Below are 27,548 nucleotides of genomic sequence, written 5' to 3' on the forward strand. Positions count from 1 at the left end.
GCTAGTGTTAAAAACATCAGAAACTTACACATGTAACATAAAAAAAGAACTTCTCAAGCTTAGATATTTGCTGATCTTGTACTTTACAAGCTGTTTTCTCTTGCTACAAATTCTAATCTAGTGGATGGGATCCTTCCCTTAATGTTTACAAAATAATATTCTGCCATCCTGTCCAACCTGGTTCAGGAACAAGAATAAATCTTGTATATTTAAATATAAACACTTAACTGAAATGAAATTCCTCAACAATGACAGTAATTAAATTTGTCCAAAACAGGGTTCAGAATTAAGAGGTAAAAGTCATCTTAATCCAAGTGTAGAATTCTGCTCCTTTACAGTCTTAAGACTGCTCTTTTACAAGACATAGAAAGTGCTTAAAACAGTAACTTCACCTGTAGTGACTGCTAATGTAACATGCTGTCACCTACACAGTCTGGAAGATGGATACAGGTGACAAAACTGTTTAGAAAAGGCCCAAGGATGAGGCCTTGCATTTTGAGCCATGTCCAACATGCTGGCCTTTTTTAGAGAATTACCAGTGGTTCAAATTATCAGTAAGAATGCAAATCAAACATTTGTTCACCAATTTCACAAGTTTCTTTCACAAAAAAATAGGAAAGGATTCATCTGCAAGACTCCCTATAGGGCAGAGAAACTATTCCTCTTCCATGCCTTTCACTTGGAGAGAAGATTAGAGCCAAGAGTATTCATAAAAGCATTAAAATTACTACAGTATTCTCACTGAATGGCAGCTGAATTAAAAAAAAAACAAAACAAAACCCAAAAACCATCCAAAAAAAACCCACCAAAAAAAACCCAAAAAACCCCAAACCCAACTCACTAAAGGAACAAAGGAACTCTTCCTATGATAAAAAGGTAGGATGTTCATTTTAAAAAAATCATCTCCAGTCTCACCCATAACGACACCGCCCTCAGTTCCACCAAAACCCATTCCTTCCAAGAAAAGGTAGGTTTTTTGACAACTTAGGCATTTTGGTGTAGGTTAATATTTCTATAGCAGAGAAAGAAATGAGGCTGTGATTGACAAGATTTTGTTCAAAGTTTAGGCCTGCTAAGGCACTGCTATTGATAACTGCTTTTTTGATTTGTACACTTTCACCAATAAAAGGCTCAGAGGATTACAAAGACAAACCATCTCTTTCTTCTGTTCTCCTAGCTACCTACTTAGAAAAATATCACAGAATCAGATATTGGAAATATCACAGTCAAAACCAGAATAGGTTTCTATATTCTCTGGGAAACAATGGCCAAGTCTCATAATAATACCATGACACTTCCCAACCCTAAGAATGAAAGGGCAAGAACAAGTATTAGTTTTACTAGGCAGATATCTACAACATGTCTCATTTACAAGGGACTTAATAAATGATCACAAGGTTCCTGAAGCCCTAGAAAATTTGGGAAAGATTCATCACCTTGGCTACAGAAAAAAAATAATTGTTTAATTGACTAAAGTTTTAAATTCTTCTGAAGAGAAAAAGTAATAGCAGAACTGAAGCAAAAGGAGGACATCAATTCAGACAGAATGAACACTTGAATTCATTTGGCTTCAGGAGATGGCTACAAAAAATTAACACAGGCTTCAATTTCATATCTAACTACTTCTGAGTTTACAATCTGAACTTGTAAACTGTGCAAGTCTGGAAAAAGTACTTCCTGGCTCACAGTAAAAAAGAGAGCTACGGGAGGATATATTCAGAAGCTGAACAGAGGATTTATCCTTCTCTACAGGGGTTTTTTGTGCTACTTCAAACAGACAAGCAGAATGAAATTTGAATACAATACCAAGAAAATGTTTAAAAAATAGAACACCCAAACAAACTAATCTCCTTTTTACAGACTGCTGTAGAGAATGACTTGAATTACAGCACTGCATTCACATTGTGGGTTTTTGTTTGTTTGGAATTATTTTTCCACCAATCTTCTTTACATATTACTGAATTTATATGAAACTTTTAATGACAGGCATCTGATCCTACAGGAACCAGACCACTACTCTAACCACTGCTGCTAATGAGACTGTTTCTTGAGTTATGGTTACGGATGCGAAAAACCCCAAACAGAGAAACCCCACCCACACCAAGAATACTCCCACACACAACAAACAAACTCCCAAGAATAAAACCCAAACCCTTAATCAGCTGGGAAATAAAAACAAAATGGGAAGCAACATATCTGTTAAATACATCAAACTTCTAACCCATACATCAACCTAATAGGATCAAAACATGTGCTTCCATTCTCAGAATTTTTAAAGAAGAATTTGTATGTAGGGGCTGCTTACACAAGCTTTCGTGTTTCTTGTTCTGAAACCTCAAAATTATAATTCTTATTTCAATTTTTTTCTTTTACCTCCTTTTTCCTTTGATAAATTAATTTGCGTTTATTTTCCTGGAACTAAAAGTTTATCTAAAAATATATATATAATTTGGTAATGTTTAGGACTTTGTCCTGTCTTAATGTCCTCTGCTGATACCCCAAACCCTTGGCACACAACTCTTTCCATAGCTGTTTCTTGTTTAAGTAAAGCAAACTGATGGAGCACTAAATATCCAGGACTGAAGAGGACATCAAGAAAATGAACAAAAGAGGGACCTCTTTCAGAACCAGAAGGAAGTAAGAAAAACAGAAAAGAGAGACATATGTTCTGGGGTTCCAAAATAGCTGTGAATGCACTACACTGCACTGCATTTCTGACTTACTCCAAAGTAATAACCTCGTCACCTTTGGTTACAGAACTGCCAGTGGAAGTGGTTTTGTTCTGCTGCCACACTCCTCCACTCAACACCACCCTTTGTCTACAACTGTGCAATCATGACTGATCAGTAAGCTGCTCCAAGAGAAAACTACTTTATTTTGTTAGAATAGTTTAATGCTGCATTAACTTACTCTGCAAGTGTATGAGCACTCCAACAAAAGAGTGCAGCAGAAACGTGGATTTGGAGGTTTTTCTGCTTGTGCTAAAGATATAGGATGAGAAAGCACAGAGCCAGCCATTCTGGCAAGAGCTGTCACCACAGCATCCTAATGGTAACATGAAATTGCACCCTGAATCCCAACCTCTTACTAACAAATTAAAATGGAAATAGTCTGCTATTAATATCAGTGATTATACTGCTGACCCCATGAATACAGAAAATCAGGCACAGTAGAACAGTGAACCAGGCAAGTAACTGGAAAGTGCAGCAACCCTCTGATGTCATGAATTAACTCCTCCACATCTCTAAGGCAAGAGGGAAAAAAAAGAGAAAAAACCCACAAAAACATTAATAGTACGGTAGAAAAAGAAAAAAGAGAAAAAGCAAGACCTCTGAAATGAGCTTTCCAAGGGAACTCAATGTACATTCAACATACAGAAGCATTAAGTGCAAGAGAAGGCATTTTAGTGTGTGCCAATTAATGAAAAAACCTTTCTATCTAGCATCACCAGAAAACTGATTCAAGAACAGCCACAGTCATTTTGCTCTGATATTCTACCACTGCGATCTCAAACTGAAGGAGCAAAGTGAAGCTTCCTGCTTGAGCAGTGACCCAGAACTCTCTCTTCCTGAATCCACACTGTATTATCAAACTGGCACAGTGGTCTTCCCTGTAACACCCAGACTTGTGGGTGACCATGAGTAAAGAAGTTGATGTCACACAGGAACTGGGCTGTTTACCTTTGCCTGAGATTTTACTGGGCTGTTTACCTTTGCAGTTGAGATTCCTTCCTTTAAGGGTAGTTGTACAAGACAACTGTGATTTTTCCTCCCATCACCCACCAACAATTTCGTGTGCAGACATCTCAAAGTTGCCTGTTGATTGTGGGATCATTCTTCTCAGACACCCAAGGTTTGTAGGAAATACAAAGTCACTATATTCTAATACAAGCCAACAGTTTATCCCTCTATAGCACAACGGATTCTTGTTTTGGTGTTCTCCCCTTGTAAACAGGAAATGAGTCCAAGTATAAATTATAGATTTCTCCTTTGAAAGGGCATCACTTACCAGTAACTACCATGCTGCTCATGTTAGAGTTCGGGCTACTGAGTACACTGCCTGAAAGAAGTTCGTCAGATCCTCTCTAAAAAGAAAGAGACAGTAAGAGATTTTTTTTCCTCTATTTTGTGATTTTTAAAGATGATACTTCCTCTTTTCAGATAAGTGCAACAATTTGAAATCTAAGTAAAGCGGAATATTTACATGGCAATCTGAAATGAGAGCAGCTTAAGCACAGTTGTTTAACCCACCACTGATATAAAGCCATCTCTGGACACGATGAGAACTGCTGAACAATAATTTTGCCCAGCATTCCAAATTAAAATATAATTAAATAAATTTGTTCTACTTCAATAACATTTAAATTAATTTAAGTTTTAATATTTTAATACACATATATATTACACTATTATATCTAGCTGAAACTACAAGGGAAATCTATGCAAAGAGAAATATGGAGTTTAGCTCAATTTTAACACCCCTATTTAAAAACAAATATTTAATGATCACAGGAAATGAAATCAGTTTTCATTTTGGGGACCTTCATTTTTTTTCTGCAAAACACAACTTAGGGCAGGGAATTACATCTTCATCGTAGTTCTTAAAACATGACAAATATCAATTAATGAATGACTTAAAAGTGAGCTGCAAAAATCAGGAGGGTTTATATTAAAATCATACACGATAACCCTTTCCACAAATGGTAAGATGGGCACTTGACACAGCTGAAGAGGCGCTTCTTTTCACAACCTTGTTGCTTCTTTTTTTCTTTTATGCCCCAACCCTCTTCACACTCAAGACTTCATCCCTCAAAGAGTCTACAAAATCTTTATGTGATCTTTCAATAAACAAAATATTTAAACCATCCTTTGAATATTATCTTGAATTTCTTACAGGTTCTTTCCCACTTCAGAAGTATTTCCGCAGCACCCTTAAGACTAATCCAGGTCACTGCTAAAATGGCAATGAGGAAAAAAAAAAAGTTTCTAACCATCCTTATAAAAATACATGGGTTTAATTCTGTTGTGGACACTACAAGAGAATCAAGAATAGTTCATGAATATGTTTTACAGGGCACTTCAATACTTCATAATAAATTCATCTGAGACTATTACCTTCATAGACAGCACAGCTGAAAGACTTACAAAAATCAAACCCTTACCTTTTTCTCATACTGCACTCTATTTGTGTCCACACAGAGAACAGTATGTTAAAGTTTATATATGTGTACACACATATAGAGCCATTAAAGTTTACTTGGTTTTCAACATCAGCTCCTGAAGAATCTCTATACAGTTTACTGAATGCTCTAAGCTTGTAAGGGTACATAGCAAGCAACAAAGCTGTGCCTATCAAAAGAGCAAGAGTTCCTTAAGATTGCATCATTCCTAATACCAAGATCAGATAGAACCATGACAGGGACTATGTCTTGTCCTTTTCCATGTAGGGATGCATTTCTAATCAGATATAACTAGGAAAAATTTAGCTAGGTAGAACTGAGAAGCAACTTATAGGAAGTTATAGAAATTCTCTGTTTTTCTAACTACATTGCTTCCTACTACTGACGTAATATGCAGGTGTAAGTTGAAACATAAACATTCTTTCCCTTTCATGTTCTACTTTTTCTAACATAATATTGACAAGGGTAGAATGCTGCAAAGTTGAAGTTTACTAGCAGCATTAGGTTACTCACTGGTAAGTGCAGTTCTTTCTGCTTGCAATACCCATCAGGCTTTGCTTGGGAGCCCCTGTCTGCAGCCTGGCCAGCCCAGCTGATCAGGCAGAAGTAGCAGCAGACACTGAATCTGTTCATAATCCAGCTGATTAAGATAATTCACCAGCATTTTTCCCCCTTAATACGACAGGCATAAATTTGCAATGGTACAGTAATTACTACATAAACAGCTGAAACTACCCCAGTACCAAATGAATGCTCTTCCCAAAACCTGGAGGAACTTCACAAATCTGAAATATCGCAGATTTCAATTGCCTCCAGCTTCAGAAAGTTACTTACAACAGCAACAGCTGAATGAAAGAGTGCAAGAATGATTATAGAAACTTCTGGTTCCTAGTAAATCTGGCTTTCAAAAAAACTGTTAATTTCTTAATCCACAGCAGAAAAATACAAAAGGAGCACAAATTACTCAACAGAGTAAATATTCAGTTCCTGTATTTGTGTTTCATGAACAGTTCTCTCTTCATTTACAACCATATCATTTTACATTTCATGAATACCTTCAGAGTCAATCACAAGACTTTGACATTGCACTTGAAAGTTTTAACATTTTTGCTTCCGCAGAACAATTAAATGTGACTTTCTTGCGCTGGCCTGTATCATAAAATCTAGACTTGTCTTATCTGCATAAATTAGTGTTCAAAAGTCTGATTCACATATGTACAGGTTCATACATGAAATGCTCTTCCAATTCCCCTGTGAAATCATAAATGTATAGCAAACCTCTATTAACTCACTCCAGTACATATTTCCCAAGCTTTTGGTCAAAGACAAAGATCTCTCTTACCACGAGAGTAATGATCATATAGATATACATGCTTATTTTTCCTAATTGGTTCTTAAGCAGCCTAGATCCTTCTGTATTTTTCAGTATGCAACTTTGAAACCAGCTCTGCAGCAAAAGACACGATGGACTTGGATACAGAGTGGTAAATTACAAAATCAAAAGCAGTACCTGCCTGGTTTTTGCTATTTACTTCAAAAGGGTTGTCTGAAGATCTTGGTTGGCTAGCAAAGCAATTTCATAAAAGGATCTAAAGTAAGCCAATGTGTGCTCTTAGACTGGCACTACTGTGTAACATAATCCCTCCCAAATTACATAGACATACTTATTTTACTTACATTTATTCAGCAGAGATATGGGTGTATTCAATTTGTGGTTTGGGTGCTTGGTTTTGGTTTTATGTGCATACTCTTTTAGAGGGTGCTAAGCCAAAAAGGACTAACACCATGCTCCACGAGCAAAGCTTTTCATCACTCTGTTATGTCACGCATGAATTTCAAAATCATAACCAATTTCCCAAGCATCTCAAATATTTAGTTAGTCTCAGTCACAAAAGTTCTGCTAGTCAAATGGTACAAACCTTTAAACTAAATTAGATAATTGTATTGAATGTTTCAGAGCTAAGGAAACCAAACTCAGATGTTTGAAGAGCACACAGAATCAGACTCAAGGAAGAAAGATCCAACAGCAACATTCACTTAACTCTTTTCCCTGTCTGTGCAAACTGCTGTGTTCTAAAGAATCAAAGCAAGTTTGAGATGGTATAACAGTACTGAAGATCACAAATACAGAGATGGCAAAAACATTCTCATCTAAGTTATAACAAAAAAATAAAAAACCACACTATGACTATATTTCACCATAAACTGCAAAGGAAAGTTACTGTAACAGCAACACAGTAGAGACAAATTCAATATCCATTTTAGCATGAGGCAAGGAGATTATTAAGAACAAAATAAGAAGTACAAACTCCTATCATACTATTAATACCTCATCTTCTGACATCTAGGCCTCAACAGCACAAGTCTTCAATGGCATATTTCTGTTCCTACCAATGTCAAGAAGACAAATCTACATCAATCTTCCACAAAAACTAACAACTAACTGCTCAGATCAGAGCTATCTATACTTTATGAAACCAGTATCTACCAAAATATGAGTATACAAAATAAACAAGGAAATTTCCAGGCTAACATCTTGCAGCGAGCAAACCCTGAATTTGTCACAGTCAATACCACCCTTTCACTTCAGCCCATGTTATCACCTTATCACCCCCATGACCCCATGAGAGCATCTCCATGCATGGTGGGAAAACATCATGTTTAATGCATGGCATCAGTCAATGGATTTATGTAAAACTGACATGCAGGACCACTTTCAAAAAATACAAGAAATAAACCAAATCCGACTTTTAGTGCATATTTAAATGAAAGTTCAGTTATATATACAAAAATTATTTTACATACTGTAAATTAAAGACACCACTTTGATATGTTTAGCTGATTTCCCTAAGTGAATACTCATTTCTTACACTGTCACTTCTGCAATTTACAAAATCAATACACAAAGAGAAAGAAGAAGCCCCTAGCTCAGCAAATGAATGTCCTAGGTCCTTGCTTTAAGTTATAGCTAACTCAAAATCCTTCACAACACAAGCTGGATTTACACTGCAGAATTTCAGATTTTTTCCCTCCATTAAAGACTATTACAAAGCTTTGTGCTATCACAGGTTTTATTACGTATCTATATAATTTCAGGAAGTCATTACAGTCATACTATGCTTCCAAGCTAATTAAAAATATACTATTTAGAAGTCTTTGCAAACTATTTGCCTCATATTCCAGATGAGGCTTTAAATACTTAACACCTTCCCCAGATTTTATTACATCCAAGGGTTTAGTCTTTTATGCACCAGAATACTTTTTGGCTTTACATCAGAGAAACACTGGCTTTTTTGCCCAATAATTCAGGGCTATGGAGACTCTGATCAGAAGTTTTGGCTAAACCTAACCTGACAGTGTATTACAGACAGCACAGTGTAGAAGCACTACAATACTCCTAGAAACAGTAAACAAGTGACTCCTAGAAATAGTTAACTTCTGTTAAAAAGTCAACAGTATCACCTAAAAAAAATTTCTTAAACTCGCACTAGAAAATAAAATTACAACACTCAAAGATATTGAAAAATACATTTTTTACAAATACTCTCATTTGTGGTGTTTGTATTTGCTGATATTAGAAACCTCTCTCAAAACCAGGATGATTCTGCCCTTCCCATTTCCCTCTCTCTGCCTTTCCCCCCCAAAAGGAAAGACAAGTAAGAGAACTTCAGCTGCACTGCACATTCACCACAGTCATTCTCAGCCTACAGACATGAATTTCCCAAGGGGTATGACAAGCCAGGAGACAGATCTCGTGATTTAAGGAAATCCAACAGCACTGTAAAACACTATTCCTAACAACATCTGGGAGCAATTTAAAAGAAAGAGCCAGAAACCTGATGGTATGGGAGAGGAATAAGCACATGACAGTTTCAACCCAGACATTAAAACATTATCCTCTAACAGTTACACATTGTAAACACACTGCTTCAATATCTGAAGTAACTTTGGGGACTGGACTTTGGAAACAACAGAAAACACACTTTGAACCCCCAAACACAGCATTTATAAACTTTGTTCAGTTTACATGTGATGGATTAGAATTTAAAAGGATGCTTCATTTCTAACATGATAAATTTTTATATGAAACACTGCATAAATATACCCTCACATAATCTTTTGTCAAGAAAAAACACTTGATCTGCCTTATGCTCTGCTTATATACACAACTGTCAGAACACATAATCCAAACTACCCTGAGGAATTTGTTACACCTCTCATAAGTACAGGATCACAGAATACCCATGCAGGACAGAATGCATATTCAAAAGAAACTCCACGCAGGTTCATAATTATTCTACAACGCATACAGTTTAATTATAAGGTCGCTGTTACTTCACCAGAACCTTACATGCATGGAGTACACCTACTTGAATAATTTTAAAGAATACACCATTTAACTATACTGGCATGAAATCAGTTAAGTCGTGAACTCTATGGGCGCTTAGTAACTCACTTATACCATCACTTGCTTTTCATTCAGTACTAAGTTCCCAAAAAAGGTTTGTGAATTGGCTACTGTTGCACCAGTATCACAGTGACAGAAAAATGGAATGCAGCTTGAATTGCTTGTGAAAACATGGCCTGAAGCTCTAGGAAATGGGAAGGGTATTTGCATATGGCATTAGTGCATGTTTTCAGAGGTGGTGCATGTGATCCATTTCTCTTTGTATAACCCCTCAATTAAGATGCAAAACTAAGTCTTCTGCTACAAATGAAAACTACATGATTTCAAATTAGTGAAAGATATCAAAATTTATTAAACAAGTACACTAAAACTTCCTTACATAGAGTGAGCATACCTACTACAGAGAACAAACTAAGTTTCAACATGTTTCCTTTCTTTCCATTTTCAGCTTTTCTTACTTCTTCACATATATTACAGTGACAGAATGGGCATCACAAAAAAAAAGCACAAAGAAAAAAAGAACTGAAGTCAGCTGTTCTGAGAATAAATATGAAAGCCATTTCAAACAGGATCAATTTATAGAAGTTACTGTTATCAGATATCTTTACTGTTAACAGATATCTTTCATTGTAAGAAGTTATTTTTTGTTACTATGGACATGTTCCCCATACCACTGCTGGAAAAACAAATCCAGATGCCACTTCTAAACTTTTGAACATGGTCAGACTTCAGCCTTACTTCACTGCAATAATGCTCCACATGTCTTTTTTGCTGTTTACTGCTGCTAGCACAACTTAAGTATTATTAAAAACAAAGGTTGTCTAAAAATATTATCACACCTTACACAAGACTAAAACACCTCTAATTCACAAACAACCCATTTTTCTCACATCACCGTGTCTTTGTCTAGTCTACCAGCAATTATATTAGACATATAAGGTTAGCCCAAAACTCTAATACTAACATTTTAAATACAACAGATTATCACATGGCATTTGTCTGGATGAATAAACTGATTTTTTATCCTACTACTCCCTTCTTTTTAAGCAGCCAAAATTACAACAGTGAAGGCAAAAAATTTGAGAGAGTACAAAACTGAAAGGAACAGGCTTGTGAAATAAGTTTAGACTAAATTTTAGAAGTGGGAGTTTATCTTCTGACAACTTGCTAGAATCTGACTTTCAATCCTATTTTCATTATATTGTGTACAGTTGAAACAAAAAGTCACAGCACATCTACAGTATCTACTTGTTTCCACCATGAAAAAATTCTCAGTTATTACTAGCAAAAAAGGTTCAGAATATAGTTTTGTAAGACAAGACAATGCCTCAGAACATGAGTTAAAAAACCAAAGTGGACAACAATTTAAGAGTACTTAAGACTGCTACTTCGTGCTCTCTCCCCTTTCTCCCTCAGTTCCTTTCTCCGTCAGTTCTTAGTTACTGTCCTTCCCTCATACAACTATATTCCTCCGTGTTAAGTTTCAGTAACCAGGAAAAAGGGGGACTAGGCAATACTTTCCTGTTTGGAAAACTTAGAAAGTACTAAAGTTCCTTAGCATGTTCTACCCATCCCAAACGCAACACAACCACCAATTCCCTCATCTCTTAAGCACACTGACACGGCCGAAGCCCTGACCTTGGAGAGAAGAAGGCCATCCCCACATCTTTAAACATTGCAAAACTCTGTTCACAGGAATGAGCTTTCTCTCCTAGCTACAACTGGGGCTGTCCATGCTTGGCAGCTGAAGCCTGGTTTTTGGCCAGTATCCTTAGCACTGTCAAGAAGGACAAAAATTTCCCAAATGCTGTGCACCAAATAATGTTCCAGGAAGAAATGCCTGGTTCTGTTCTCCTGTCAGATAGAAGAACACCTCAGCTACTGTGAAACATGCAATGCACATACACAGAATGAGTCACTCAATTGTTCAAAGCCCATTTACTGCACAGCTACCCATCCAGGAGGAACATCCATCAGAAACATCCATCAGACTGAAGTGGCACACACTGAAACCATCAATATGCACCCAGAGTTCACCTAAATTATTCCCTACACCTGTGTTACATATATTCCTTATGTTTTCATATCCTTCCAAAGATTCTTTTAATTACTCCATAGGAAAGATACATTATATACTTCATACATCCAACGGCTGAAAAAGGCTCTATCATACCAAGTGCCAAATCAGATATCAAGATTAAAGCACTGTAATGTAAAGAGAACACAAGAGAACAATTCAAAGTACAGTTATTAGATGCTGATACTCCAAACTGTATAACCAGAGAGTAACTAAGGGCCTGATGTAATAAGAACAGAGCAACTCCAATGCACTTTTTTAAAAAAGAAAAAGCAAACATTTGATAGAATATGATAAATTTTTGAAATTATGCACAAAGAAATCTATAAAATGTATAAAATTTCTCCAGGGAACTGAATTTTTTAAAATTGATGAACTATGTAAATATTACCATTCCTGGAATCCTTAACTCTCCTTTATTCAAGTATACTTTGCACAAACTGCTCATATACAATGCAAGTTCACAAATCAGCATCAGACGAGAGCTAAAGCTCATTCCTTCTTGCATTATTTTGCAAAATGTAATGTAAGGGGTGAACTGTGTGCAGTGACATTTCCCTGCCTCCATGAATTCTAGGTAAGCAAAACAAGACATTACAGACCAAATCAAGTATGAGTTATCTCATTTGTATTTACAAGATGACTGGGTTGTGACATGTTCTAATGCTTTCAGAAATTAAAGCATGTTGCTCCTCTGACAGATTTGAGCTAGGAAGCGTGTTCCCACTGCATATTTTGAATTGCACAAATCCTCACATTTATTCTTTGTAAACCAAGTTCTCAAGTTGTATTCATCATTTTTTCCACCTCCATTTTAAATTTTAAGTTTTGTACTGGTTTCTAGCGTTAATTTCTGGTGACTCAACATGTAAATCAAATGAAGACCAAACACCAGATGAACAAAAATGTTTTAAAACAAATTAAGTATACAATACAAATAAATGATAATAGTTTCAAATTTATCCCTCATTTGTAGGTAACTCTGATTATAAAACTGTTAATAAAGCATTATAAGGAAGCATTCCTTTTACTTTATACTTGCCTTGACCACATGCAGTTCCCTAAGCTACAAAGCCCTCCTTTAATGGAAAGACAATACCCAGACTACAATAATTAACTTCTCTTACTCTTTTATGAATGGATTTAAAAATATAACATGTGCACTTTGCTATTTAAGAGAACAACCAGCGAGATAACAGTTAATATAACTTTTAAATTTGCATTGACATGACTGATGATGATAAAATAAAGCAAATTTTCCAAACAGAAGAGTCACATGTCACCATCCGTTTCTCCAAGTATAATTGAATACATCACAAACATGTTTTGCAAGTGATCAGCACATACACTCTAAGTGAAAAATATCAGAAAGCATCAAGTACAAAAATTATTCTGGATAAGGCAACTTCTCACAGCTAAATCCCTGCCCACATCCTATGACTATCCAGTCTCAACAAAAGCAGTGTTGGAAGAGCATTAAAATTGCTAATGCAATTCCTTGGATTCAAAACTTAATTCTTACACATTCCCACAGCACTCCATGAAAAGAAAACTTCCAAGGGAAGGCCAGATGACTGATCCCAGTTGTTTATATACACTTGACAGGCAAAGCATTCCTCAACTTGAAAACATCAGTCCATCAAGAGCCATGAATAGTCACCATAAGGACAACTGTTTCACATGTCCTTCCACAAAACACAGTGAAGCTGGCATTACATCACTATGCGCACTCAATTAGACAGAAATCCCATTTTCCATTCTTAGCAGTACCTTGAGATAATTAAAGAAGCTCCAGAATACAATCTAATTTATTCCTCCCATATTTAACAGCTTTTTTCAGGAAATCATCATCCTTATTTTTTATTTGCACTACTTCCATGCACAGACTGTTTTCTTCCAGAAACCAGAAAGCAAGTCCATTTTTACAAGCAAAAAGCACAACTTTTTGATACTTCTGAACTTTTCCTTGTAGTTTTTAATCACTGCCTCCAATACACCTGTCTTGCCTTCTTTCTTACATTCATACATAACTTCTAAAATCAACAGAAGAAAGCAGTTACATCATCTGAAGCATCTGTATTTCATTGTCTGGCAAGTATCTTAAAATTTGGTTCCAAAATGGCACTACCCACTTAGACATAGTTCATAACACTCAAGTTCTCATAAACTGAAGTTGCTCACAGGAAAGAGTAAAAGGGATACTGAATCCATTTACTTCTCCTGAAGTGACAAATGCTAGAATTTAACATCCAAGTAATACATGGTCTACTTGAAACTACTTCTTCACTAGAAAGAAGAAAAATTACTAAGGGTAATTAATGATTTTATATTTTTTGCCCTGAAGTCGTGTACATGGAGCACAGTTTGCTGCTGAAAGACTTGGAACATCCTCAGGTATCCCTCCAAACTACTAAATACATTGCTAATTTTTAATGAGTTAACACTTTGTCCTCCCAGGCATCAGAGAAATAATCATGTCAGTTCTAGTGTGATTAGCTCCCACGGAAGTCCCTTAATAACTACACTTTACTCATGATTCAGAGAGTGAGTTTCAGCTTGTCTCCAATAGTGCATGAACATATGGAGCTGGATGGGTCCAGAATCCACATAACTGACTTCTCACAGCCCTTCCTAGAAGCAAACTTACCCAGAAACATTATACAGGTAGATGAGCTGCTGTATCTACAGGCTGATTGTATTATAGAAGAACTAGTCCAAATCCAGCAAGACCAATACTGAATGTGAGCAAGTGGGCCTTTCTAGACAAAGCTGGGCTGAGCAAGCAGCTAACACTGATCAGCTTCAGGTGAAAAGGCAGGTACACAGCACAAGCTACAAAGTCCCTGAACAAACATGAAGAGTTAACCGTATGCACTAGAAAACTTCTGCTTCTACCACTGAAATAGAACTGCTCTCATGCATTCATTAAAGTTCTTTTGTCCCATATCCCTTTGCATACACGTTATTTATCTACTACTACGGAGTACTGATCTAATTCCTGTGATAGATTTGAATCAAAAGTGAAATAAATAGTAAATTAACCGCTATTTAGAAGACCTTTCCTTGTTATGAAAGTACACTAAATTTGTAACTTAACTTGAGAAATAAAAGTTACAGCAAAGCAAACACCCACTTCTGTGTCTACATAACAAATTCTAGCTCCCATTTTTCTGTCCTCTTATAGATAGTCATTTCTTTTTTAACTTCAGTGGGAACTTTTTTGAAAAAAATAATGGGGAGGGACAGAGAAAGTATGACTTTTACAGGCCCCATGCAACAATGTGGGAGTGGTGTTTTGAAAAAAAGTATGATAAATCAAGTTTCAAAGCAAGAAGCTGAAATCACTACATTAATCCAGAACCACTGTTCACAGCTCAGTGCCTAGAAAAGTCTTTTGTGTAGAGGCTCCAATTTACCTCTAGAGATTTTTGGTTAATAAAGCATACACGACTGACTAGATATCAGCTCACAATGACCAGTTAAAATCTTCCAACATGCAATTATTGATGCTCAAAGTAGTTCATTTTGCATCAGCACTCTACCCCCTTATTTGTTAAGTGCACATCCTACCTTCACACCAACGGCAACATCAGTGACAATGCTGCAAAAACAGAAAAAACAAGAACATAAGTAAACCAATTTATCCTCATAAACCAAACTTTTCAATGTCTTGTAATGACAAAATTACGAAGAAACAAACAGGCAACAAGCTCCCCGAGCAAGAAACTATGTTCAAGAACATATAGGACTGAAATACAAAAGAAACTTTGAAAAGCCACTGAGCTCCCACAGCTTGTAGGCCTTTCACAGAGTACAAAGTTTCAAGTAAATGTTACTCCAATGCAGCACTGTCAGGAAATTTATTTAGGAAACTTGTGTTTCTGGACATGGGATTACAGGGTAGAAATAGAATAAATTAAAAGTAAGTACAAAACTTCTCACACACAATTAACTAAACAGCTAATTCAGCAACATAGCTGAACCTTTGTTTGACCCACTCTTTGAACAGCAGAAAGCAATTTTTTTTTAATTAGCTTGGAAAAAACCCCCAACACATTGGCAGCTAAACCTATATGAAATTTAATGAGGTACACCTATGAAAAACACTGCAACAGGTCTGTCAGGTACATCTCTTCCTTAGAGGTTGTGACATCACCACTCACAGTGTACACCACAATCCTAAAAGATACCTCAGTCCACAAACACACACAGAAAAAAGAATATGGGAGAGCATTCCACAATGTAGTACTCATTCGTAGTTCTCAGATAGGATTTGTAACTCCTACCATTATAACCACAACCACAAAAAGCCTTGGGAACTCTCACAGTTGAAAGGTTATATATGCTTAAAGCATACCAAAGAGATGGCTTCTCTGTTTGAATCAGAGTAAACAACCTAATAGGAGATTTGGAAGCTGAAAGCTGTTGTATTTACACTGAAGGCTACAGCCAGCAGCCCGCTTTCCAGGTGCAACAAAAAGCAGGCCTGGCGTGCAGTGCCTGCCCATCCAAGCCCCTACTGTCCCATACTGCCAACTGCTTCCAACCTTCCCTTCTTTGGTTTTTACAGCCACTCCACTGTATATACAAAGGCATCTCTCCACCTGGGGAGGGGGAGAAGCCGAAGGGCTTATTAGGCAGTTTCTGAAAACAAAAGAGCTCGACATCTGGCTCCTGCTGGCATCGCTCCTCCCCTCCAGCCAGCTCCAAAACAAACCCGAGCCCTGCAACGCGCCCCTCCTCGCCCCCTGGCCAAAGGAGAGATGCCAAAGGCGGGGGGAAGGAGGGAGCGAGAGGCTCTGGGGGGCGAGGAAGAGGGCAGATCGCGCCCCTTCTTTACATCCAGACGCGGCGTCTCGGGCACTACACTTAATTAGGGGGCAGCCCAAGGCCCTCGGCGATTTGAACGGGGGACCCTACAGAGGGGCCCACGTTACGGAGAGGCTGAGCCCCGTCCGGCTCCGCTCCCAGCCTGCGTGGGGCCTCAGGCTTCAGCTGTCCCGCGGCGGGAAGCTCCTCGCTCCCCACACCCTCGGAGACGCCCGCCGACAGCCAGCGAGCGCCCGGCACCGGGACAGGTGCCACCAGCGGCCGGCAGCACAAAGCGCGGCAGTGCGCTCGCTCCCAGCGCCCCGGTGCCCACTCACCCGTCCATCGCCGAGCAGGACAGAGCGCGGGCAGCGGGACAGGAGCCGCGCACGGGGAGCTGAGAGAAAATGGCGGCCTGGCCTGCACGGAAACCGCCGAGCGTTGCCGAGTGCCGGGCTCCGCTCCGCGTCCCCCTCCGCTACCGCGCACGCGCCGGCAGAACGCGCATGCGCCGTGCGCGCCGGTGAAGCTCGTGCCTTCAGGTGCCCGGCCCGAGCCGGCCCTTGAGGCGGCGCGAGCTGCCCCGCCTGCGGCGGGAGGCGGGAGCGGCAGCGGAGCCTTCCCCGCCCGGGCCCGGGCCCGCCCCGCCAGCGCTCCTGCCCCAGCGCCGCGTCCGGAGTGCGCGGGGTGCGGCCGGGGCTCCTCCGCCTATCGGCATTCCCTGCCGCCCGCCCGGGCTGAGCCGCCGGACCCCACTTGTTGAAGGGAGAGAGTTTCGGGCTTGGTCCCGGCCCTCCTCCTCAGGGAAAGCGTTCAGAGGCACCCGCGCCGGGCTCCAGCCCCCACAGGGAGCCTTGTCCCCATCGCTCCTGCCCTCGGCCGCGCTGTCACTTCCCAGAAAACAACCTGTTGACTATGTAACTGATCACTAACACTACATAAACATAATAAAGAGGAACGTCCAAAAGAACTACTGCAGTCAATTGGGCTGTTCACAGAAATAAGTGTCTCCGTGGTTCTCTGTAAACTGTCATGTCAGGCTTCAAATACGTGGCTATTACAAAATACACATTTTCTCCTCATCTTTTGCCAGATCTCAGTATTTCATTACAAATCTTCAAATGTTTGATAATTTCTAGGTTTTCTAGAAAAGCTGTGCACGACAAGACCCTGGATTGCATTCAAACAAAAAAACAAACTAAAGATTTTATACCTATGAAATAAAATTCGAAATTGTGATCCAAATGTTCCTGTAAGATCCCAAACCCAGAAGAATGTTTCAAAGTATTCAAACCACCTTCTGTGATTTCTATATTTTGATCTAGCAAAAATATCTTTAGAGAAGGTAGCCCATTACTTGATTACACTTTTTGGAGTCTGTCATCAAAACCATTGCAATGAAGCCTGATAAAGAATTTAGGAACCAAAAACTACAAAACTATACACATGTCCATAACTGGAAAATTTTCAGTATGCTTTAATACTCCAGTATCGTTCTCTAACTGACACCACAAAAAACTCATAACTGGATTAACAATTAGGAGTGTGTACAAATTCTCATTCTACTCTGCAACTTTTTGTTGTTCTGTTCTGGAAAAGCAACTCTGATTCTCTGCAGCAGTTTACTGATAATGCTTCCCCTAAATGCCATTATCACTTGGATATCTGCAACTACTTCCTCTTTCAGAAACTCTCTTCAGCATCCATCACTGACCACTAGACTAAATTACTTATTATTCACTTTCTTAGAAAATCCCTCTTAAATATTTGATTTACTGTGATTGTATCTAAAGCTTATCATGCCATATGCTATCTTTAAGGGTTTTGCCTTCTACATTATGTTTTGGTTGGGTTTTTTTAAGTCTGTGGTTGTAGCATTCTTTCCTGATTACATGTGATAAAGTACTATGATCATGATAGAAAGTAACACTGAAGACATCAGAGACATAGGAGTGCATGTGACAATCTCCGTAAATCCAGGACATATTTATATATTTACTCATTCTCTTTCTAAGTATAATCCCTGTATATTCTGGCATACTTACTAGGCTTTCCACCATTGGAGGTTGGGTTTATAATTGGTTTCTCTTGTTTTCCATGGTCTTCAGTCCTGTTTGATGCCACATTTTATTGGGAGTTTTTTGTCTTTTTCCCCCCTTATAAATCTAAATACATCTTATGCATTTTTGTATTGGTAGAAGTACTAATCCTTCCACTTCTTAGCAATTAGTGGAAGATCTAATTTCCATCTCATTTCTCCAACTGCCTAATTTGGTTATCTTCTTTGCCTTTATAGTAATGCTATCTTCAAACCTGGTTTTCTCTTCTCTAATATTTCTTTTTTCTCCTTCTTTCATGACACCTACAAAAACCTAAGTAAGCTAATACTCATTCATTTTATCATCTGAGTTAGAAGCTCTTCCATGGAAAGGAGGCTGAGGAGTACCTGTTGAGTATAGCAGAAAAGACACTGGAACTGAGTCCGCAAATCTGGTTGAAATAATGGATGTGACTTTATACAGCAAAACTCTGGTCCCCCACAAAGCATCAATAAAAGTGATAATCAATCAGGATTTTACCTAGAGCATTTAATTTTAAAAGGGATAAAAAAGATACAAATATTCAGTGCATTTCTAATAAAATGCCATGGCACCCTCTTGATCAGTTGTTCATGCAGTGTGGTATTCCACTTTGCTGTTCATGTAGCTTTGCCTTTTTATGCTCTTAGATCATTTTTAGTACACTTCTGAGTGCCTCGTGAAATGTCTGCCGCATTTGGAACACTGTGATAGCATCATCTGTTTATCTGGTCGTCTGTTTTCTCTGTTGCTAGAGTGTGTTTTTGCTTTGTCTTTCTTATGTTTCAGAAAGTCAGAAAAAAAATTGTTCCCAAAAAACACCCTCTTGTCCTTAGGAGCTGTCAACTTTATGCTGAAGTCCTGCATCAGATGTGTCAGAAGGCAGCTGAAATGTCCAGTAAGAGACAAGCATTAAGTAAAATACCTCGAGCAAAGCCCTCCACATTCAGTTGTTACATTACAAAGCACACGGGCTTATATACTCTATCCATTTTATTCTAACTAAAATTAAAGTGCAGATATTATCAGCTATTCAAAAGTTCCACACCCTTACTGCTGCAGCAATATCTTGTTTTCCTAAATAATTTCCTTTGATCATTGATACACTTAGATGTTTCACTTTGATCGGTTGTTTCCGTTTTATTTCGAGAACAGCTAATAAATAACCATCTGTGTAGTTCAGTAGCAGTGTGAGTAGTTAATGATGTTTGCTTCATGGAAGACTGTAGGAATTAGAAAGCACACGAAGATAGTTTCTGCTGTACATTGTCCCACACTGAGTCTCTGGAGTTGCTGGGGATAAACAGCATCCGCACTCTCAGAGAACAGCCTGTCCAAGAGTTTGCCTGAGCACTTTTTGACATCCCCAGCACTCTAGGGCAACAAGTCTTGTGATCTAGAAAATCATTGTCTGAAAAATATTTTCTTTTGGTTGTGTCAAGCCCACTGCCTGATAATTTCCTTTGATGTCCATTAGTTCTCCTTTTAAAAAAAAATAGATGGATCATTTTTTCTGTGTACCTATTCTTGCTGTTCTTGAATGCATATACCTCCATCATACTGTCTTCAGTTATCTTTCAGGAGTTCTAGTAAGTTTCATGTTTCCTATATTAGAAGTCATTCCCTGTTTTCAATGACTTGTTTTGTTTTTTTTAATACCTTTCATAATCCTATTCTAGAAGACCATAATGGTTTTCATTATTCAAGTTACACACTCAATGGCTTTATATAGGTGCATAATAAATGCTTTCTGGTTTTATATTATTTTTCTTTCTTATAACACCAATCTCATTTGCATGTTTGAATCCTACTGAGCCATGAGCTGGTGTTTTCACAGAACCCCCCACAACTGAAGCACTCTGCTGTGTGAAAACCATTTATTTAGATTCCAGAATTTTGCACTTATATTTTGGCTTGTTTTCTCTCACACATATTACTTCCATTTTTCAGCACAGAATGTAACTTGCCATTTTATCATTCAGTCACACAGTATCATGAGAGCTTTCCACAATTCTTCACGGTCAGCTTTTGTTTTTATTACCATGAATAATTCAGCATCATCAGCAAACTTGGTTGCCTCGATAATCACTCTTTTTTCCAGATCATTTAAGAATATGCTGAACAACACAGGTCCCTGTGGTACACTACCAATGACCTCCCTGTACTGTAACAAAATTGAACATTTTTCTTGTCCTTCATTTAATATCTTTTATTAATCTAGTATTAATAACTAATAATTAACAGTTTAATAATATATCAAAGAATGTACCTGTTAATCTTGTGTCAGCTTAGTTTCTCTCAAGAGCTTTGGGCAGAGACCTTAAAGAAATTCTTTTTTTAAGAAAACATTATCATGTTGTTTCAATCAGACTATGCTAAAACTCAGTGACTCCTTCAAAGAATAGGATGCTTCTTGCTATTAGAGGCACTTACGCAGTAACAACTCTTCATTTGTCCTTATGTCCAAACAGCCCCATTCTTCAGTTTCTCCAAATTGTTAATGGTAGTGTCATTAAATGGTGTTGCTTAGAACAACAGATCCTCGGGATATTATGGGAAAGGTCGATCATTTGGTTTACCAGTCTTTGTTATATTAAACCACATTATTCTATCTTAAGCCAGTCCTTCTCATCTTCATAAATTCCCCAGATGCCTTTGAGCGAAGTCCCAACATTTATTAGTAGCTATTCATCTTTTGTGCTCCTGTAAACAATGTCCTTAATCAACATTTCTTTCCAGCAGTCTATGTTGATTCACTTTGTTTTTTTAAACTAAGTTTTGAAGCTATTGTGTAGCTCTTACAAGCACAGTGCCCTAAATAAATGCCTCTTTTTCAAGTTCAGATCAGAACTTGTCTTGCTGGCCTGAATCCCACAGGCTGCTCTCCAGCATTTTATTTCTAGCATCCTTGCTAGAAAGACAGCTTATCTTGGGCAGGCTGGGAATGTTACTGCTCTCTACCATTTCAAACACTGAAATATGTGGCATAGCTCATCCTGTACTTAACTGAACATTCACTTGTGTCCAAAGGTCTGCTCATGACAACCAGATTATTATCAGTCTGCCCACTCTCTCTCTGGCTTCTAGGATATCCACCTGGAAATTTATTTTCCACACCAAATTCACCTTTTTATATCACTGTGATTAAAAACATGTCAATTTACTTTCCTCAGGACTGGAGTCAGTTTTACTTTTTGTTTCTTACTTTTTGTTACAAACAATATGTGCCAGCAGTGTTTGCAAACATCTTTCACATCTTTCATTCCATAGGGTTTCCTTGGTTTTGTCTTGGAGAGGTGATGGAGTAAAGATCATGTTGTGGGTCATGTACAGCCATGTCTGCAGCTCTTTTCTGTCAGGGGCAAGAAGTGAAAGGGATATTTTTCTTTTGCTTTTTTCTTCTTTTTTGTTTTTTTTTTTTTTTTTTTTTTTTCCTGAATGCAAAAGTGTCTGTTGATGTTATAAAACAAAGGGTAGAACTTCTCTGCTTCTTAATCTAAAAAAAATATAACAATCTTTCTATTGTCACAAGCAGCTGTCTGAGTGCTGGCCTGGCTCTCTACAAGACACAGGTGAAATATTCTGACACCAAAACTATGATTGTTCTCCAAGTGCATTAGTAAAGTAATTTAGTCAATGGGCAGTGAAAACTAGTTTTTCCCTGACTGCCGTGTGGCTGGCCAGTTCTGATTAAGACTGCTCCCTTAATGGTGGTGCTTTTACCAGCCTTGATCTTTACATCACAGACAGCAGGGCTGTCCCACCTGCCAGGCAGTCACCAAACCTAGGAAAAGATCTCTAAGCACTGTACTTTCAAAATCAATATTTAATGCTTATTTTCATGAGTGGGTTACATCAAAGACCCACAATCAACAAAAACCTGGCTTTAGTTCTTAGCAAGTCCTTCATTACTACATTGCTTTTGCAAATCAGTGTTCAGGTAACAAAGGTTCTCCATCTGAGGATCAGACAAAGAATACATTTAGGGACTTCAAGATGATTTTTATTTTTGTTCTGAAGTGAAGCTGCCTAAATGTGCCTATTGATATACATATAAGGGTATGACTAACTTAATGGAGCTGAAGCATTTAGTTCAGTGATGCCCTGGCAATCGGTAGCTTTGTGCAAAGGGAGCCCAGTCTGTCCCAGTATGTGGTGACCCACCGGTGTCTGAGTGGTGGCCAACATTAACCCCTCATCCCATAAGCCTGCTTTGGTGGAGGGGGCTTTCCTCTGTTCCTCTGCCAAATCAAGCAGATCCACTGCTGCAGGTGATCTAAACTCTTCTGGTTTGACTTTACACTGAAGAGATCTAGACAGACTCAAGAGTCATTTTTGTCAGAGAAGACCTCCCGAGACGTCAGCCCTCCTGCCTCCCCCTGCTCATTTGCAGTTCAGGAGCCTTTCCTGCCCTATGCCCTGCATACAGGAGCAAGGACAGCCAGAGGTTTCAGCCACAGCCTGAGTAAATATCCCCAAACTAGGCTTAGATGTTAAATCAAGGGTGTGTTAAGGTGAATTTTGACTTGCCCTCTATCTAACTCCCAGACCAACATCAGACAGAGGACTTTATATAATATACACAATGAGCCCAGTCTTGTACAAGCTCTGAGGTTGCCTTGTTTTGCAGATATGATAATTATGATTAAAATGGCGACCAAAAAATAATGGAGAACACATTAAAAAAAAAAAAAACAAACACCATCACCAAGGAAAACATTCAAAATCTCCAATAATATAGTAGTAAATTAAAGCAATACATTCTCAAACAAGGAAAGAAAACTCATAGCAATTTCAAAGAATATTCTTTGCACAGCTAGACTGAAATGGGACTTTTGCTATTGATTTCAGGAATACCAGAACATGAACCCTGAACTCAAATAATTTAAAAGGAGTAAAAGGTGTCTCACAGTAATTTTTAAAAGGGCATATATAAGTGACAGATGAGCTCAGCTTTCCACTTTACCCTTTGATGTTAGAAAATGGAATTGTTTTTGTACAATTTTTCCAAAACTGTGCTGTCATAACATCCCATCCTAAGTTCTTCTACATGCTTTTGCACCTTATGTAGGAACAGCATTATGTTCCTGGGTTTTTTTGATAGGGATTATTTTATGGACTCCTACAAGACTGTATAAATTATCAAAAAGAATATCACAGAGGAGAAATATTTTCAAGTGGATGCTGTCCATGGTGGTAAAAGATATTTAAAATGGAAACCTTTTAAGTGATACAGAAAATGTCTTCAAAGAGGACACCCCAGAAATGTGACTGTTTTTTAAGAAATGAAAATCTTCAAAGCAGACACCTCTTTCTGTGAGGAAATCCTCAAAGGGGCATTCCTCCAGAGTGAGAATCTTTGAAAATGAAATCTGTTAAATGATCTGAAAACTTTGAAAGCAATGAACCATTCCTAAAACTGAAAGCAGTATTTCCTTGGGAGAGTATAGGGTGTTCCTAAAGAGAGAAATAACTGCACCATCGTTAACTATAGAGCCAAACAATGCTTCTTCTCTTACAAGAGGAATAAGTATTATCTAAAATCCTTATCATCTTCACAAAGTTATTAAAATACATTGTTACAATATTTTAATCAATAGTATTGGTGGCAGTATACTCTCTCACTGAGTAAGCAGTTGCTGACTTAAAAAGAAATCATTCCTTTTTGAAGATGTAAGTAAGAAAGTCCATGAATTGGGGCTTGTTGGAAGTATTTCTGTGAATGATATTTCCATGGAATTCCTTCTTTTTTCCCCTAAAAGACAGGAAATAGCAACTTTGCAGTATGCTTTTCCACTTAAGAATTGTATGATTTTTGGAACCTGGATGATTTCTGCCAGAAATGCATATTCAGATGTTTTCCAACTAGCACATTCCATGTAGTGCTTGCTGGTCAAAAGCTTTACAGGGAAGTGCTATAGAAGCAAAGCTGCGACAAGCAAAGTAAATAGCCTCCATATAGCTTAGAAAGGAAACAATGAAAAGACAATTTGTTCATTTTGCCACACTGAAACATCATGGCCTTGAAGACAACTGCTGTTAAAGTGTTTCCTTGAGCAATACAGGGAGGTGGATCTATAGCATCATTTAAAGAGGCTGACTGCTGGGGCACTACACAAGCTGTTGGACTGTGAGTGAGCTGCAGCTGACCCAAAGCCAACAGCAAGCCAGAATTATTTGCAGGGCAAGGCACTGGAGTTTAAAGCATCCTGGGGAGACACAGTCTTTTTTAAATTAAGAAATTCAGAAATGAACAGATAAAATACATAATTGCTTTCTTGAGTGGCCACTTTGTCTCTTACCCATGAGACTCATGGAAGCAACATTTTAGTCATCTGCTCCTGGTGGAGTGAACCTACAATAGTACCACCACCTTCATACTGTTCCTACATCAGAAACACTCAACAAGGGACAGCCTCCTCCCCTCTCCTTTATTATCTTTTCATGCTGTCCTCACACACTCCTCACTTTGGGATTTGGGCATCATAAATACCCCTAGGAAAATGTAGCTAGGGGGACACATTGTGGCACTCTGGTTATTAATTGCTTTACTGTACATACTTTTCCCACCGGTCTGTTTGTCTAGCAGCAAATTCAACTGAGATCACTTAAGCATGTTTCTGTATTAAATATTATATATAACATTACTCTTTTAGATCTACTCAGCTGAAATAGTTTTTAGCATATCAATTTCACAGACCTGTGGTTTCTGTGGAGTGAAATACTGGGAGGTTCAACACAGGAGGCAAATTTGACCCAACTGACACAACCTGTTCAACAAAGTTATTTAATAATAGCCTTTAGTGGGGATGGGGGTTTGCATTTTAGAAAAAAATAAAAAGATGACCACAAAAAGTAGAAGTCATTTTCATGTTAAAAGGTAGATGTGAATAGTGGTTTTGCTTATAGCAGAAAAGAAATCCAGGTTGCAAGGACCAATTACCATGTTCAGTTGCTGTTACATTCTTTTCACTTACTGAATACAGCAGTCACTGCAGCTGGCAACGCTCAGAGAGTTTAAGTGAAAGGTACAAATACCTTGTGAGACCATTTGAAGATGATCTGCCCAAGCAGCTGCACATAAAAACCTTTCTGCAGCACTGCCTCTCACAACCAAAACTCCTGACCCAGGCTGCAGGGTCCCACCAAGCCGGAGCAGCTACAGGGCCCGGCCCTGTGGCACTGACACGGAGCAGCCCATGCTGGGGACAGCACAGTGTCCTCCCTGCTGCCACCCCTGCAGCCACCACACAGCCCTCAGGGCTGCCCTGGGCTGGCACCTAAACTGGGGGCACTGGTGAGCTTTTCTGCAGCTAAAACTCTCCCAGCAGTGTAGCCAGAGCCTCACATCAATCCTTGAGGAAACACCGAAGCCCCTTCCCAGGCTCTGCTCAGGCTGGGACTGGTACATGTACTCCCATGCTCCAAATGAGATTTTTGGAGAGGTGCACACCCCTGCAGCTTTGATCCCTGAATAATCAGAAACTGAGACATCACTATCACAGGTAGAATTAGTGACCTGTCATAACCTTAGGCAGGAAGGTTAAAAAAGCACCAGAAAGCAATCCATAAATTAATGTTTTGCAGGGTTTTTTCTCTATTCCTCATGCTCAACAGAAACTTCATGATATGTTAGCTGTAATTTAAAGTTGACCTGCTACAGCAAACAAAAATCTCACTGATGGTGGAGTATGGGCAACAGATCAAGGCACCTCAGTAATTTTCCTTGTCAACCTAACTCTTGTCTTTTCAATTTGGAAATAATAGAAAAATGCCAGTGTTTCTGAGGTTACAAATATTCTTCTCTAGACTAAATTACATTTTCCATTAAAAAATTGTAAGTTGCTCTATCGACCATACAAAGCAGATATAGTTCTCTTTCATATGCAGCATGAAGAGTTACAGAAACGTTAAGTGGTAAAAGGCACAACAACCCACTGCAAATCTGAAAATGAGTGCTGAGTAGAAGAGCAGCAGATTAGAGATGGGAGTCAGAAATAATTCTGTTCCTAAATTCATTATGTATCCAGATGGATATTGTTTAAAAAAAAATCAGTTTGCCATCCCCAAAACTAATTTACTTTATAATTTCAAGAGTAATCTTCTGTGTAGTCTACTGTCCTTTAGGAGTGCTGATGTAGCTGGAGAACAAGAGCAGCTTGTCACACTGCATTACAAACCGTCTGCTTGCAAATTTCAGAGAATTTCTGGCCACTTGTGACATAATATCTCATTAACCTTTTGCAATATCTGAACCCAACAAAGATATCTGCATTTTCAGAATAAACAGCAGCTATCATCTCAACTTCCATCATGAATAGCAGCAACTTTTAACAAATACCATCAGCAGTATTTGGAGATGCAGTCCAGTGATAGGCTGATTCCTCGTGGCTTGGACTATAGTAATCATCTTTGTGTCAAATTTACATCTCTGTATTCCTTTACTCATTTCTTAGGTCAGCTATCAGTCCAATATTGTGCTTGCTGTCTAATGTGGTGACTTAGCAGATGTAAAATATTATTTTAAAAGGGCAAAATTGATAGTTTACAACCACTATAGGCACAGAGCATGTAAAGTAGAAGCCATCATCCTGTAGTAAGTAATCAAAATACTGCTGCAGCAGTCCTGGTGCAGGTTTTCTAGGGGATTGGAGTCAGGGTAGTCATATCCCTCCTGTTTTCTGCACAAGGGCAGGCAGAGCTAAGCCTTGGCCTCGGGGCACAGGAACTCACTGACAAGAGTGAGAAGGGATCAAGGCCACTGACACACACAAGTGCTAGACAGGATGAACAGGGTATTTGGAGACACAAAAGATCTCCCAGCTCCAACCCAACCTGAGGCAAGGCAGCTTGCTCTGATTAAAGGCGTGCATTGCTGAACAAAATATGGCTCTGCCCAAACATGGTTCTAAAAGCTGTAGAGACTCTGCTTACCTATCTTTACAGTCCTTTTTTCAGCTCTGGCTTATTATTTTAGTTCAGGCAGGAATTTCCCTG

At 38.5% G+C, this 27,548-nt stretch overlaps 1 protein-coding gene across 14 annotated transcripts in view; it reads right to left on the reverse strand.

Moving 5' to 3' along the window:
* Positions 1 to 27,548, reverse strand: part of PTBP2 (polypyrimidine tract binding protein 2) — a 156,744-nt gene that overhangs the window by 27,754 nt on the left and 101,442 nt on the right. For 4 of the 14 annotated variants that reach the window (XM_036388252.1, XM_036388251.1, XM_036388249.1 and 1 more), the window contains 3 exons: positions 21,757 to 21,903; positions 15,235 to 15,265; positions 4,009 to 4,084 (listed from right to left, as the gene is read on the reverse strand). The exons of 2 other annotated variants lie outside the window; for them this stretch is intronic. In XM_036388252.1, the coding sequence (XP_036244145.1) occupies positions 4,009 to 4,084; positions 15,235 to 15,265; positions 21,757 to 21,903 (254 nt within the window). Of the gene's footprint in view, positions 1 to 4,008; positions 4,085 to 15,234; positions 15,266 to 16,811; positions 16,957 to 21,756; positions 21,904 to 27,548 lie in introns of those variants that run through there. 8 more of the 14 variants (XM_036388248.1, XM_036388254.2, XM_036388247.1 and 5 more) reach the window with 5 other exon arrangements.

The sequence above is a fragment of the Molothrus ater genome, chromosome 9, assembly GCF_012460135.2.
Source record: "Molothrus ater isolate BHLD 08-10-18 breed brown headed cowbird chromosome 9, BPBGC_Mater_1.1, whole genome shotgun sequence".
Lineage (NCBI taxonomy): Eukaryota > Metazoa > Chordata > Aves > Passeriformes > Icteridae > Molothrus > Molothrus ater.